At 49.2% G+C, this 12,099-nt stretch overlaps 1 protein-coding gene across 4 annotated transcripts in view; it reads left to right on the top strand.

The window, feature by feature from the left end:
- The window catches only part of PNPLA7 (patatin like domain 7, lysophospholipase), a 130,098-nt gene that overhangs the window by 52,968 nt on the left and 65,031 nt on the right, over positions 1-12,099 (top strand). For all 4 annotated transcript variants that reach the window (XR_015808116.1, XM_088177732.1, XM_088177733.1 and 1 more), the window contains exon 20: positions 586-699. Coding sequence is in view for 3 of the 4 variants with exons in the window: in XM_088177732.1 (XP_088033858.1) it covers positions 586-699 (114 nt within the window). In the remaining variant the exon portion in view is untranslated. The remainder of the gene's footprint in view (positions 1-585; positions 700-12,099) is intronic.

Here is a 12,099-nt window from a genome sequence, read left to right as displayed (position 1 = left end):
CCCCCGTCAGTCAGTCAGGGTTGGTGCAGTCCCATTCCATGGTGGCTGCATCCTCCTGCAGTGACAGATGTGGTTCTGCTGGAGCAGGGCTCCTGCACAAGGTGCAGTTTTCCTCCAAAGCTGCAGGGATGATGTGCAAGGCTCTGGTTTTCCTCTGGGATCCAGTGGGAAAAGGCTGCTCTGCTGTTCCAAATCTCCCCTTTGATCTGGGTAGGAAATGCTCGGCTCCTGCCCTGGCTGGAGCATCTCCCCATGGGATGATGGAATTTGATCAGCCCTGCCCTGGGACTGCATGGCCATGAACAGGAGAGATCTCCTGGAGGGAGGATGGGCTGTGGGAAAGATAAAAACACTGCAACAGCTGGGTTGACAGCTGGAACATGAACAGAGGAGATCTCCCCCAGAGATCAGGATCACTGCCATAGCTGCTTTAACAGATGGGGACAGAATCCAGACTTTTGGGCACATCCTGTACTGCAACCTAAGACAATAATTTGTGCCTATAACATTGGGAAGCTCTTGATGCTGAGTTTGGTGTTGGGTTGTGAATGGTCCCTGATGTCTGTCCCTGTGCTGTTGTTGCAGGTGGAAGCCCTGACCCACCAGCCCAGAGCCACCACGGTGCACGCCGTGCGCGACTCGGAGCTCGCCAAGCTCCCCGAGGGGGCCCTGATCTCCATCAAACGCAAATTCCCCCAGGTAAGGCAATTAAAAACATTTTCCTGTCTCTCTCCAAGGATGTCTGAGAGGCTCAGACTCCCCTGGATCCTCTGGCTTTTCTGTGTGATTGATGCATTCTGAGAAAACATCGCGTGCTCCTCGTCTGCCTGAGCGGATGCAGCCCAGACTGCAGCAGCTTCCCTGGCTCTGACCTCTGCTCAGTTGTAGCAGGTTTTTATTGCAGGGCTGCTCTGTGTATCTGGGAGGAGTTCTGCTTAAATGCAGGATGTTAGCAAAGTGGAAATCACTTAGTGCTACTGATGGGAAATGGAAGTTTGGTTTCTAAAATCCCTGTTGGGAAATGGAAATCTGGCTTCTAAAATCCCTTTAAAAATCTTATTTGTTCCTTGTCCTCCTGAGTCTCAGAGTCCACCCTTGGTTATCTGCACTTTTATTTCCAGAGCTTTGATATTTGGGAGTTGGTTTCCCTCTTCCTGCCATTTGAGGTTGTCAATCCTCATTCTGCAGTTGCCACATCTGTCTGTGTCCTGAAGACTCTGATTGCTCCCTTTGAATCCATCAGCTCATCCATCTTCTTTAATTCACTTGACATTCTATCTCTCTCTGCAAATTTGGAGACTGACGGACTTGAAATTTAATTCTTTTGTCCCTAAGTGCATCAGGGACATTATACTAAGCACTAAATCATTGCATTGGCCTTACAGGCAATTCTTTAATGCTCTTACTTCAAATTATTTCTAATTTTTCATTTTGGTGTCTTGAAGACCTAGACTTATTTTTTACCAGATTTCTTTAAAAATCCTGCAAAAATAATAAACCTGATTTAAATACTTATATTCTGTTGCTTTCCTAGCATCTATAATAACTTTTTTTTAAACTATACAGTATAAAGCCTCCATTCAGGCATTTTCATAGTACCAAAACTGTGGAGTTTTGTCTGTGTTATTGCCAGGAGAATGTAATTATGGCAATAAGTGTTCAGAATTTATGTCAGTGAAAAATAATCTTCCTGGTTTCCCTGTAAGGATTATTTTTGCTGAAGTGTTTCTGAGCATCTGTTGGGGATTATTAAGGTGCTTCTGGTCCCTGGAGTTCACTTGAGCAGACCTGTGAGTTTATTCCTCTCTATTTAATGTCATTCCCTGCCAAGGTTCATGAACTGGGAGCTCAGCACAGAGCTCCCCACGATCTGGGGACATCCCAAACATGTGACATCCACTCTGTCCAGTGGATCCACTCATCAAGTCCATTGCTGTCCTTGTGGCTGATCCAGGAGGGAGGGAATGACCCAGGGGGGATTCAAACCCATCTTTGTGCTTCTGTAGTGGATGATTTTAAATGTAACTGCTAAACATATAGACTGGAAATTTCCAGTGTCACAGACTGGTTGGAGTTGGAAGGGACCTTAAAATTTATCCTGTTCCACCCCCTCCATGGGCAGGGACCCTTCCCCTAGACCTGGTTGCTCCAAGCCCATCCAGCCTGGCCTAAACACTGAGCAATGCCTTGAGCACAGCTCTGCACTAAGGCTGGGTTCTAATTCTGCCTCTTTATCTGGGGCAGAAATTTATTTCAGTGTCTCTCTTCTCTCTCTTCCCTTTCTGCCAGCTGGCAGAGCTGTTTTCCCCTGAACAGTGATCTCTGTGGAGCTGTGAATCTCTTTGCTTTGCAGTTAAAATTGAGCTTGAGTGTTACATTTATAGCACAATTCAAAACATTTATTTGTAATAGAATTTAAATGTCTTCCCATGTCTAAAGGGTACAGCCCATCAGCCACAAATTCCTGACCTTTTTCAGTATGGAATCACTTTTTTCTAGGCTTGCCTGTAGTCTGGCTAATTAGTTGCAATGAAACAAAATTCTAAAATAGATATTTTAAGGAAATGTGTTGCAACACAGGTTGTTAGAAAGACAAATTCGTGCTGCTGTTTGAGGTCTCCAAAATCTAAGTAGATGTTAAACTGTTACAAAAAAGTGAGAACTTGCATTTTTTTTCTATGGGATTGTTTTAGAACCCCACTAGAAATAGAAAGGAACATAAGATAGACTTTATGTAGGCGATTTATGCAGTTAATGCCTTCAGACTGTCTTAAAAACTTAAGGTAAAATATTTTAATATGATTTCAGAGTCCTTGTGTGTTCTTTTTTTTATCTGTTAGGTGGAATGGTTTGGTTTGGATTGGAAGGAACTTGAAAGCCCATCCAGTGCCACCCCTGCCATGGCAGGGACCCCTCCCACTGTCCCAGGCTGCTCCAATGTCCAGCCTGGCCTTGGGCACTGCCAGGGATCCAGGGGCAGCCACAGCTGCTCTGGGCACCCTGTGCCAGGGCCTGCCCACCCTGCCAGGGAACAATTCCTGCCCAATATCCCATCCAGCCCTGCCCTCTGGCAGTGGGAGCCATTCCCTGTGTCCTGTCCCTCCATCCCTTGTCCCCAGTCCCTCTCCAGCTCTCCTGGAGCCCCTTTAGGCCCTGCAAGGCCACGGTGAGGTTACCCCAAAATTCCTCCAGGTTGAACAATCTCAGATTTCCCAGCAGAGCTGCTCCATCCTCTGATCCCCCTGGTGCCTCTCCTGGATCTCTCCAGCAGCTCCAGCTCCTTCCTGTGCTGGTTCCAGGGCTGGGGCAGCTCTGCAGGTGGGGTCTCACCTGAGCCCAGGGGCAGAGGGGCAGAATCCCCCCTCCCCTGCTGCCCACAGTGCTTTGGATGCAGGTAAGAGGGGAAGGACAGGAGTGAGAGAGAATTGAAGTGATGGAGCAAAACCATAGGGCAGAAATTTGGGAGACACCTAAAACAGCCAAAGTAAACTTTAAAGGATTTTAATGGAGAAAAATGCTTGAGCTGGAAAACTGATAAATGTGCAGAGGACAGGGACTATTCCCTTTATTAGAAAAAGAATCCAGGCATTGGAGGATCAAAAGCTGCCCATGCCTGGACAGTGTCACAAAAAACCCATAATCTATGCTAACAGAATGCTTTTTGGAGTGAAGAAATCCTGACATTCTGCTTGATGCTGGAAAAGCTTCAGCACCAGCCTGTGGCAGCACATCTGAAGGCAGAGGCAGACCAAAGGAAGAGAGTCTGGAGGACAAGGAGGCAGCTGAGTGCTGGTTAGAAATACTGACCTATAAAGACAAAGAGCCTGTAGAAGGTTAAGGGAAGACATGGCTGCTATTTTCAGATTTATAAAGTCTTGTGCTAGAAAGGGCAGATGCTGCTCACCATACTGGAACTGGGACTGAACTGAAATGGCAGCAGCTGCAGTGAGAAAAAGCTCATTCTACTCTCCAGAAAGACTAAGAGATTGTTACTTGTTTTTATAACCTCTTCTAAAATGATCAGTGGAGTAATGCTTAGTGCTGAGCAGAGGGATGGACCAAATGAATTCTCTCTGTTCTGTTTTCTTGGCTGTTACTCTAGGAGAGTGATTTATACACAGGCTTTATGATGTTGTTTTCCCCATTCAAGCAGAAGTAATAAAGTAATGAAGGGATAGCAGGTCCAATAGTTTTGAAATAATTGACTGGGTAGCAAGAGCTGGCTGGTGATTCAGCAGAGTGGTGGAGGATTTCCCTCTGCACAGCAGAAAAACACAGGACAGAAAGCAGTTCTGCCTCTGTCAGCTCCATGCTCCTGCACTGCCTGGTGAGGGTAAGTTGGCTAAGTCTCACTTGGTGAATAGTGATCAAATTTGGGTGCTGGTCCCCTGAGACAGGTGAAATCTGCTCTTAGTTCAAGGGGGAACTGGATTTTTTTTGTATTCCTCTTAGCAAGTTCTGCAGAGACTGAATAGTGTGTGTGTGTGTGTGTGTTAACACCCAAAAACTGGGTGGCTCCTGAGCTTGAGTTTCCCTCTGTTATCCTTGAGCTTTGCAGAACCAAGGAATCACAGAATCTCCTGAGCTGGAGGGACCCACAGGATGGCCCAGCCCAGCCCCTGTCCCTGCCCAGACCCCCCAACAGTCCCAGCCTGTCCATCCCTGGCAGCGCTGTCCAAACGCTCCTGGAGCTCTGGCAGCCTCGGGGCCGTGCCCATTCCCTGGGGAGCCTGGGCAGTGCCCAGCACCCTCTGGGGGAAGAACCTTGCCCTGAGCTCCAGCCTGAGCCTGCCCTGGCCCAGCTCCAGCTGTTCCCTCAGATCCTGTCACTGTCACAGGGAGCAGAGATTGGAGCTGCCCCCTCATGAGGAGGCTCCAGACAGTTCTGATGAAGGGTGAAAACCCCTTTATTTTAGGAGTTAGTGGGAGGACTCCATCCTGCAGACTCTTCCCCAGCCATGCCGTGTTTGTAGGTGATCCAGGAAAGGTTCCAACTGGAATGCATTGTAAGAAAACATCACCTGCTGTGGAAGAGAATTGTAGGACGTGGGTGGTGCTTGCCAGTGAGAACTGTGTGAAATGAGGGAAATCGTGCTCTGTTAGTCCAGGCAGTAATTCCAGGTCCTTGAGCTGCCATGTACAGTCTGGAGAAGTGGAATGGCTGATCCTTGGGAGAGGTCCATATGACTGCCTTCTGTTTTGTCTCCTGGACAGCTACTTTGGTCCTGAGAGAGACAGGAGCTGATCTGCTGGGCTCTTCCAAGTGACCCACCATAGCTCAGGTTATTCTGAGGGCTGAAACAGATGGGTGAGTCTGAGTGGGGAGCCTGACCTCAGTTATAAATAACAGCCAAAACTTCAGATGATGTGGCCAGAAACAACAGATGTGCATTTCCAGATCCTGCTCAGTCTGCAGAAGTCAAGCTTACATCGTCTGGCTTCTCAGGAAAGCATCTCAACCTCGATTCACTGTGGATATGGCATCCTAGACCTTCCCAATGGAAAATGGTCAGTAGTGCCAAACTTGATGGTTTTGCCCACCCTGGTGGCCCCAGCTCTCCAGCACAGCCCTCAGGGCTCTGTGCCAGCCAGAGCATTTGCTCCCTGACAGCCTCTGTGCTCATTTCTGGTGCCTTTTGAAGCTCTCCAGCCTTGCAGGGAGTGGAAAGGAATTGATTCTTTCTATTTTCATCCCTGCCTTCAGTTCTGGAAAGTAGGACAGGGAACCAGCTCACGATTCCTGGCACAGCAAAGCAGCGTCGAGGCAGCAGCGAGAGCACAAAAATCTGTGAGCAGATCACAGAGATGTTCCAACATCGCTGCAGAGCTGGGATCACATTTCCTAGATTAGCTTTGCCTCTCCTGAGCTGAGGTAGTTTTTAGAATTCTAACTTGAAATGTAGACCTGCTGGTTGCTGATGGAAATGGTACTGAGAATCTGCTTGGGAGCTGTGGGGGCTGAACTGTGAGACAACCTTTGGCGTGCTGGAAACGCGTGCTGAGAAATAGAAAGAGTTTTTCTGCATCTTTCTTTTAATTCTCTGAGTCTGCCCTTGGGGTTTAAATATATTCAGAGCCTGTCATCCATCTCCAAGAGGAGTTTTGCTACCTTTGTATGGGTATTTGAACCAGAGGCTCTGTGAAGTGGCTGGAGCCTTCCCCGGGGTTATGTGCCTTACAAAGGGAGCTCTGTAATGTGCTCTCTTTTCCAAATGCTGCCCTCAGGAGCTGGGCAGATTGTGCGTCATGGCTTCAGCTTGATGTGGCACTGGGGAATAGATCAGGAGAGGCTGTGCTTCTGGATTTTTCTGTATTTGTTCTCCTGGTCCATTCCAGTAAGTGTTCTTTGACTGTAAGAGGAGTGGATGTGAAAAGGAGAGAAGGAATTCAGTGGGAGCACCATGGTCACTGAGCGAGGCTGGCAGGAGGGGGGAATCAATCAGCACCGATTCCACAATGACATTTTCCTTCAAGATGTGATTGATCCCAAGCGTTAGAAGCTCAAACAGCCCCAGGATAAAGCTTTAGTTCCTCTGTGGGCTTCAGCAGCATTTGAAAAGGTGCCAGGAATTGTTGTGAGGGAGCATTGAGGATTTGCTTTGTCACAGCACTGATCAAACGTCAGAAGCTTCAGTCAGAGACCCCTTGCTAAGCTCCCTGATTCCAGGACAAGCCAGTGTTTATCTGATCTGGGGCCATGTGAAGCTTCAGTAACACCTTGGTTTTATTCAAGCTGAGGATCTAATTTTTCCTCTCCTCCTCCCTTATCCCTTAGAAAAAGCCCTTAAGAGAGCTGGTCAAGAATAATCTCAGCTCCTGGAAAGAGCTCCTCAGAAGCTGTTCTGTGGATTTGTGTGGGTAAAATGGCTGTTTGCACTATTTTACTCCAATTGTTCTTATTTTGTAGAACAGAAAACCCTTGGCAGGCCTGTTTTTCATGGCAGTTCATCCACAGGGTCTCTGTGTGACACAAAACCCTTTTACAGGTCCTTTAACTAAATCACATCTGCATGTGAAGCTCTGCAATACCCTGCTGTGGAGGCACCAGTAGATTGTTATTTAACACATTTAATTTCTCTCTGGTGCCCAATCTCCTGTGTCAGGGGAGGTTTAGATTAAAATGAGGGCAAGGTTCTTCCCCCAGAGGGTGCTGGGCACTGCCCAGGCTCCCCAGGGAATGGGCACGGCCCCGAGGCTGCCAGAGCTCCAGGAGCGTTTGGACAGCGCTGCCAGGGATGGACAGGCTGGGATTGTTGGGGGGTCTGGGCAGGGACAGGGGCTGCCCTGGGGGATCCTGGTGGGTCCCTCCAGCTCAGGAGGTTCTCAGAGTATTCTGTGATTGCAGTTTGGGGGTGACCTGTTAGGTGACAGATGTTTTAAGAGCTGAATTAGGAAGCATCTTATTTTTAGACTTCAAAGGCACTGGAGAGTCCACAGCTCACCTCCAGGGCTCCCTGTGCTCTGCAGCATCCTGCTCTGTGGGGTTTGGATGATGGTGGAGGATCCAAAGAGAAAAACCCCATTCAGCTTTGTAGGGCTGCACACATCCCTTGCTTGTGCAGGACTGACAGGGCCACGTCAGGCTCCTTCCTTCAGCCAAGGCTGCTTTCCTGGCCCAGAGCCCTGCAGGACACTGCCAGGGCTGGGGAGGCTTCCTGGGGCCTGGCCCTTGGCATCCTTGCACAGGAGCTTTGATTTAAAATCACAGACAGTGAAAGCTGAACCCTGGTGCAGGGTAGGGCTGAGGGATGAATTTATCTCATAGTTTGGGGTGTGTATGTTTTGTTCTTCTGTATGCTTTTAGATACTTCTTCTGTTGTAACTAAAAGGGATTTGTAGCACACAGGACTTTACATCAGTCACTTGTGGCTGTGAATTTGGATATTGGTGTTGATTTTGTGAACTTTTCACCTGATTTAGAATCCCAGAATGTTCTGGGTTGGAAGGGACATTAAAATCATCCAGTGCCACCCCTGCCATGGCAGGGACCCCTCCCACTGTCCCAGGCTGCTCCCAGCCCCAATGTCCAGCCTGGCCTTGGGCACTGCCAGGGATCCAGGGGCAGCCACAGCTGCTCTGGGCACCCTGTGCCAGGGCCTGCCCACCCTGCCAGGGAACAATTCCTGCCCAATATCCCATCCAGCCCTGCCCTCTGGCACTGGGAGCCATTCCCTGTGTCCTGTCCCTCCAGGCCCCACTTATAAATAATCTGTCTGCACATTTCTTGCCAAGCTTCCTTCCTGTATGGTTTTCTCTAAATCAGAAGTTACCTATGATGGAACAAGCTTTGTTTGGATTAGTTGTTGTCTTTCAGCAGATAATTCAATTTACCAGGCAATCCATAGTATTCACAGATTGAAATAAATGTCCATAGGAAAATATTTTCCAACTGAATTCTCATGAAAATCCCTTTCAAAAGAGCTTTTTGTAGGTAAACTCTTGAATTTCACAGTTGAATAATAACAAAAGCTTTAACCAGACCCCAGCCTTGGAAGATTAGCAGGGATAGGTAATAGTTTGAAATATTTAAAGGGATTACAGGAAATGCAGCACTGCAGAGTGACTGTAACCTCTTGGAGTGGGAATTACAGTGGCTGTGGACAAGTGGTGCTCTGGTAACTCCTCAGCCCCAGCATGGATGGAGCACTCAGCTCTGTGCTGGCACCAGCAAGAGCAGAGCTGAGACCCTGCCTGGCCACATCCTGCTTTTGAAACAGGAATTCATCATCCCCAAGGAAGGAGATAGAGCCCCTTGGGACGTGGTGTTTAGGCCATGAATGCAGGGGCTGAAGGTCTGTGGAGGAATTGAACATTAATGAAGCACAGGGAAAATTAATGGTTTCCCAGAAGCTTCTCTGCAGCAGGTGGAGGAACAGAGTGTCATGGTAGACAGGAGAGATTTGGGTGTTTGGAGTGCTGAGAGAGCTGGGGTGGGTCTCAGTGGGATGGGGGTGATGCAGAAGCAGGCAGGAGGGTGAGATGTTTGTAGGTACAGGAGGTGGTGAGGGGTGAGCTGGCTCACAGAGGTGGAATTGTGCTGAGGGAAGTGCTCCATCTGAAAAACAAACCCTTTGTCCTGTTTTACCCTGCACAAAAATGTCCTGGGTGTTCATCTGAAGAAGGGAGTGAGTGCAGGAGGAGGAGGAGAAATGATCATTTCCCTTGTAAAATCTGACCTGAACATCCTGCTCTGGGCCAGGGTTATGAGGTGACATCGGCAGTGGTGTCTGGGAGCTGGAGGGGTTTGGAGCTTTTGGAGAACACCACTGATGCACCTGGAGCCCTAAGTAGCTTTTGAAATGGAGATTTACTCAGGTTTTTACACCTGTAAGGTCAGATTTTAACCATCTGGCCTGAAAACTCTTGCATAAGCTCAGGAGAGTGGGGTTTTGTATGCTTTGGGGATATTTTTGATGCAGAACTCGGTCACATCCCTGACCTGGGCAGATCCCACAGCTCCAGACTTGTTCCATGAGCCCCTGTAGTGCCTCTTTGGGTGTTCTGTGACATTCCTGAGTGACCTCCCAGGCAGGCAGGGAGCAGGGGCTGGGGAGTTCTGAGCAGACCTGTCCTGGCAGCCAAGTGTCCAGTCCACAGCTCTGCTGCTCGTTACTCTGATTAACTCTGATTAACTGAGCTACACTTGCTGCTACTGCTGTTCCTAATCATGAGCAAGGATTAATTCAACTTCCTCACCAACTAAACCAAGCTCAGCTCCATCCCCAGCACGAGGGGTCCAAAAGCTGCGTTTGCTTTACTACACACAATTAACGATCCTCGCCTAATTGAGGAACCTCCTGGTGTTGTTTGATCCATCTGGGCTCTGACTTGCTGCCTTCTTGCAGATTTTTCTTCGAGCATTAAATTGAAACTGCCTGATGCTGTGCCAGCAGGAGGGGTGTTTGCAGGGCTGGGTGCTAGAAGAGACTGTAAAATCCAGGATGTGCTGTAGGGGTGAGCACAGATGCTGACTGGGAAGGCTGTCTAGCCCTGGGTGATGGTGACACCCTGAAAATGAGAGAATTTTGCTTGTGCAGATGTCTGGGAAGTGTTCTGGGCTATTCTGGCACCGTGATTGGGAAAGACTGGTGTTCCCATGGGAAGGGGGGCAGAGGGCTCTGGGAAAGGCAGTGCCCAGGCTGTCCCTGGCTCAGGGCTGCAGGGCAGTGCTGGGGGCTGCAGCCCCAGAGGGGGGAACTCACTGTTCTCCTGGTCAGTCCAGTTCCTGCCCTACCCCTCTGCCCAAACCCTTTCTGCCAGTTCCCAGAGCTTTCCTTGAATTATTGAGGTTGGAAAAATCCCCCAAGATCCTCAAGGCCAACCATTCCCCCAGCACCACCATGATCACCACTGACCCATGTCCCCAAGTGCCACACCCACAGGTTTTTTTGAGCACTTCAGGGATGATGACTCCACCACTGCCCTGGGCAACCTGTGCTAGTGCTTGACCTCCCTTGCACTGAAGGTTTTCCTAATATCCAGCTAAACTTCTCCTGGCACAGCTTGAGGCTGTTCCCTCCTGTCCTGTCCCTTCTTACCTGGGAGAAGAGGCTGAGCCCCACCTTGAATTTCCTACCAAGTGCAGCTGAACAGGAGGGATCAGGGACTGCTGAGTCCCAGCCCAGGTTCTGCATGGAGGTACCCACCCTATACCTGCCCTTCTGCCTCCATCCCCTCCAGACACCCTTGGAGTAACTGTTCCCCTCAATCCCTGGCCTTTTCCTCCCAGCCCAAGGGCTAATTCCTGTTTGTTCCTCATCCTCCCTGCCCAAGCTATCCCTGTCCTCTCCCAGATCCCTTGGCTTCCTTGTTGTCTCTCGGGTGTTGAGCTGTGCTGCTCCTTCCCATGCCCTGCTGCTGTGTGGGAGTGAGAATAAAGGGGCTTGGAAACCTGAAGGATGAATTTTTCCAGTTGGTTTTCAGTTCTCTCCCCGAATTTGGGGAGGGCTGCTCCTGCTGCCCTGCACACTGGGGGCTGTGGGTTGATCAGGTCAGGTCTGCTGTCGATGGAGGGATGTGATTTGTATTGGCTTCTCCCTCAGAAGGATGGACAAGTCCCTTTCAAAAGAAAACACTGCCTTTTGGTGAAAGGATATCTGGTGGATGTAATACAAAACTCAGTGGAAATTTCAGTTCTGAGCTCAGATCCCAAATTGATGTTCCTTGGACGTTGCCATGACTGCGACAGAGTGACTCATCCCGTTCTGGGGAGCAGCTTTGCTTGTTGTACAAAGTCACCAGGGAAATAATTTTCCCTATCTATACATACCAAGGCTGTATGGTTTGCTCCAGCAAACAAGACAAATAATATTTCCCAGTAATAGGAGCAGCCAACTGGAAAATGAGACCAATAGGTTCTATTCTTAGTTCCATCATTAACCTTGGACATATTTTGTAACGTAGCTGGAGCTCTCCTTAGCTGCCTGTAAAGCAGAAAAAGTTATAAATACAGGAGATGGTTTTAGTAAGTAATTAAAATTCTGATGCTTAAGTGCTTCAGAAGTGTAAAATGTTCACAGCACCTCGTGAAACTGCTGAAGGAAAGTCCTGCTGTGCTGCTGCAGGTTAGGTGAAGCCTGTGAGCTGGGCAGATTATCTCCTTTAGCAAGGGCCAGCAGTCTTTAATTTTGTGAAGAATTCCCTGTTCCCCTCAGTTCTCGCCGTGGTTGGGGTATTTTTCTGTAGCCACATGGGGAATCCCAGAGCCTCAGAGGTTGGTGGTGGTGAAGTGGCTAAGAGCTGTGGGTTGGGTGATCATCACAGTCTGTTGTATTTTGGACAAAGGGAAGAATTTTAGACCCTGTCTGAGATTGCAGGATAAGGCTGGGAGCTTTCCTGCTGTCCTCCCCACATGGGTGGCAGTGGGCAGGGACACTGTGCCCTTCCAAGGGCTTTATCCTGGTCCCTGAGGAGATGTTGATGTGGCATCTTCAGGAGCTTGCAGTCATGGCCATGGGGCAGAGGCTGCCCAGAGAGGTGGGGGATGCCCCTGGATCCCTGGAAGTGTCCCAGGCCAGGTGGGACAGGCTCGGAGCACCCTGGGACAGTGGAAGGTGTCCCTGCTCTCTGCAGGGGTTGGACTGGAAGGGCTTTACAGGT

Source organism: Sturnus vulgaris, chromosome 22, assembly GCF_052056855.1.
Source record: "Sturnus vulgaris isolate bStuVul1 chromosome 22, bStuVul1.hap1, whole genome shotgun sequence".
NCBI lineage: Eukaryota > Metazoa > Chordata > Aves > Passeriformes > Sturnidae > Sturnus > Sturnus vulgaris.
Note: the sequence above shows the minus strand (reverse complement) of the source record. Positions and strands in the feature narration are given on the sequence as shown.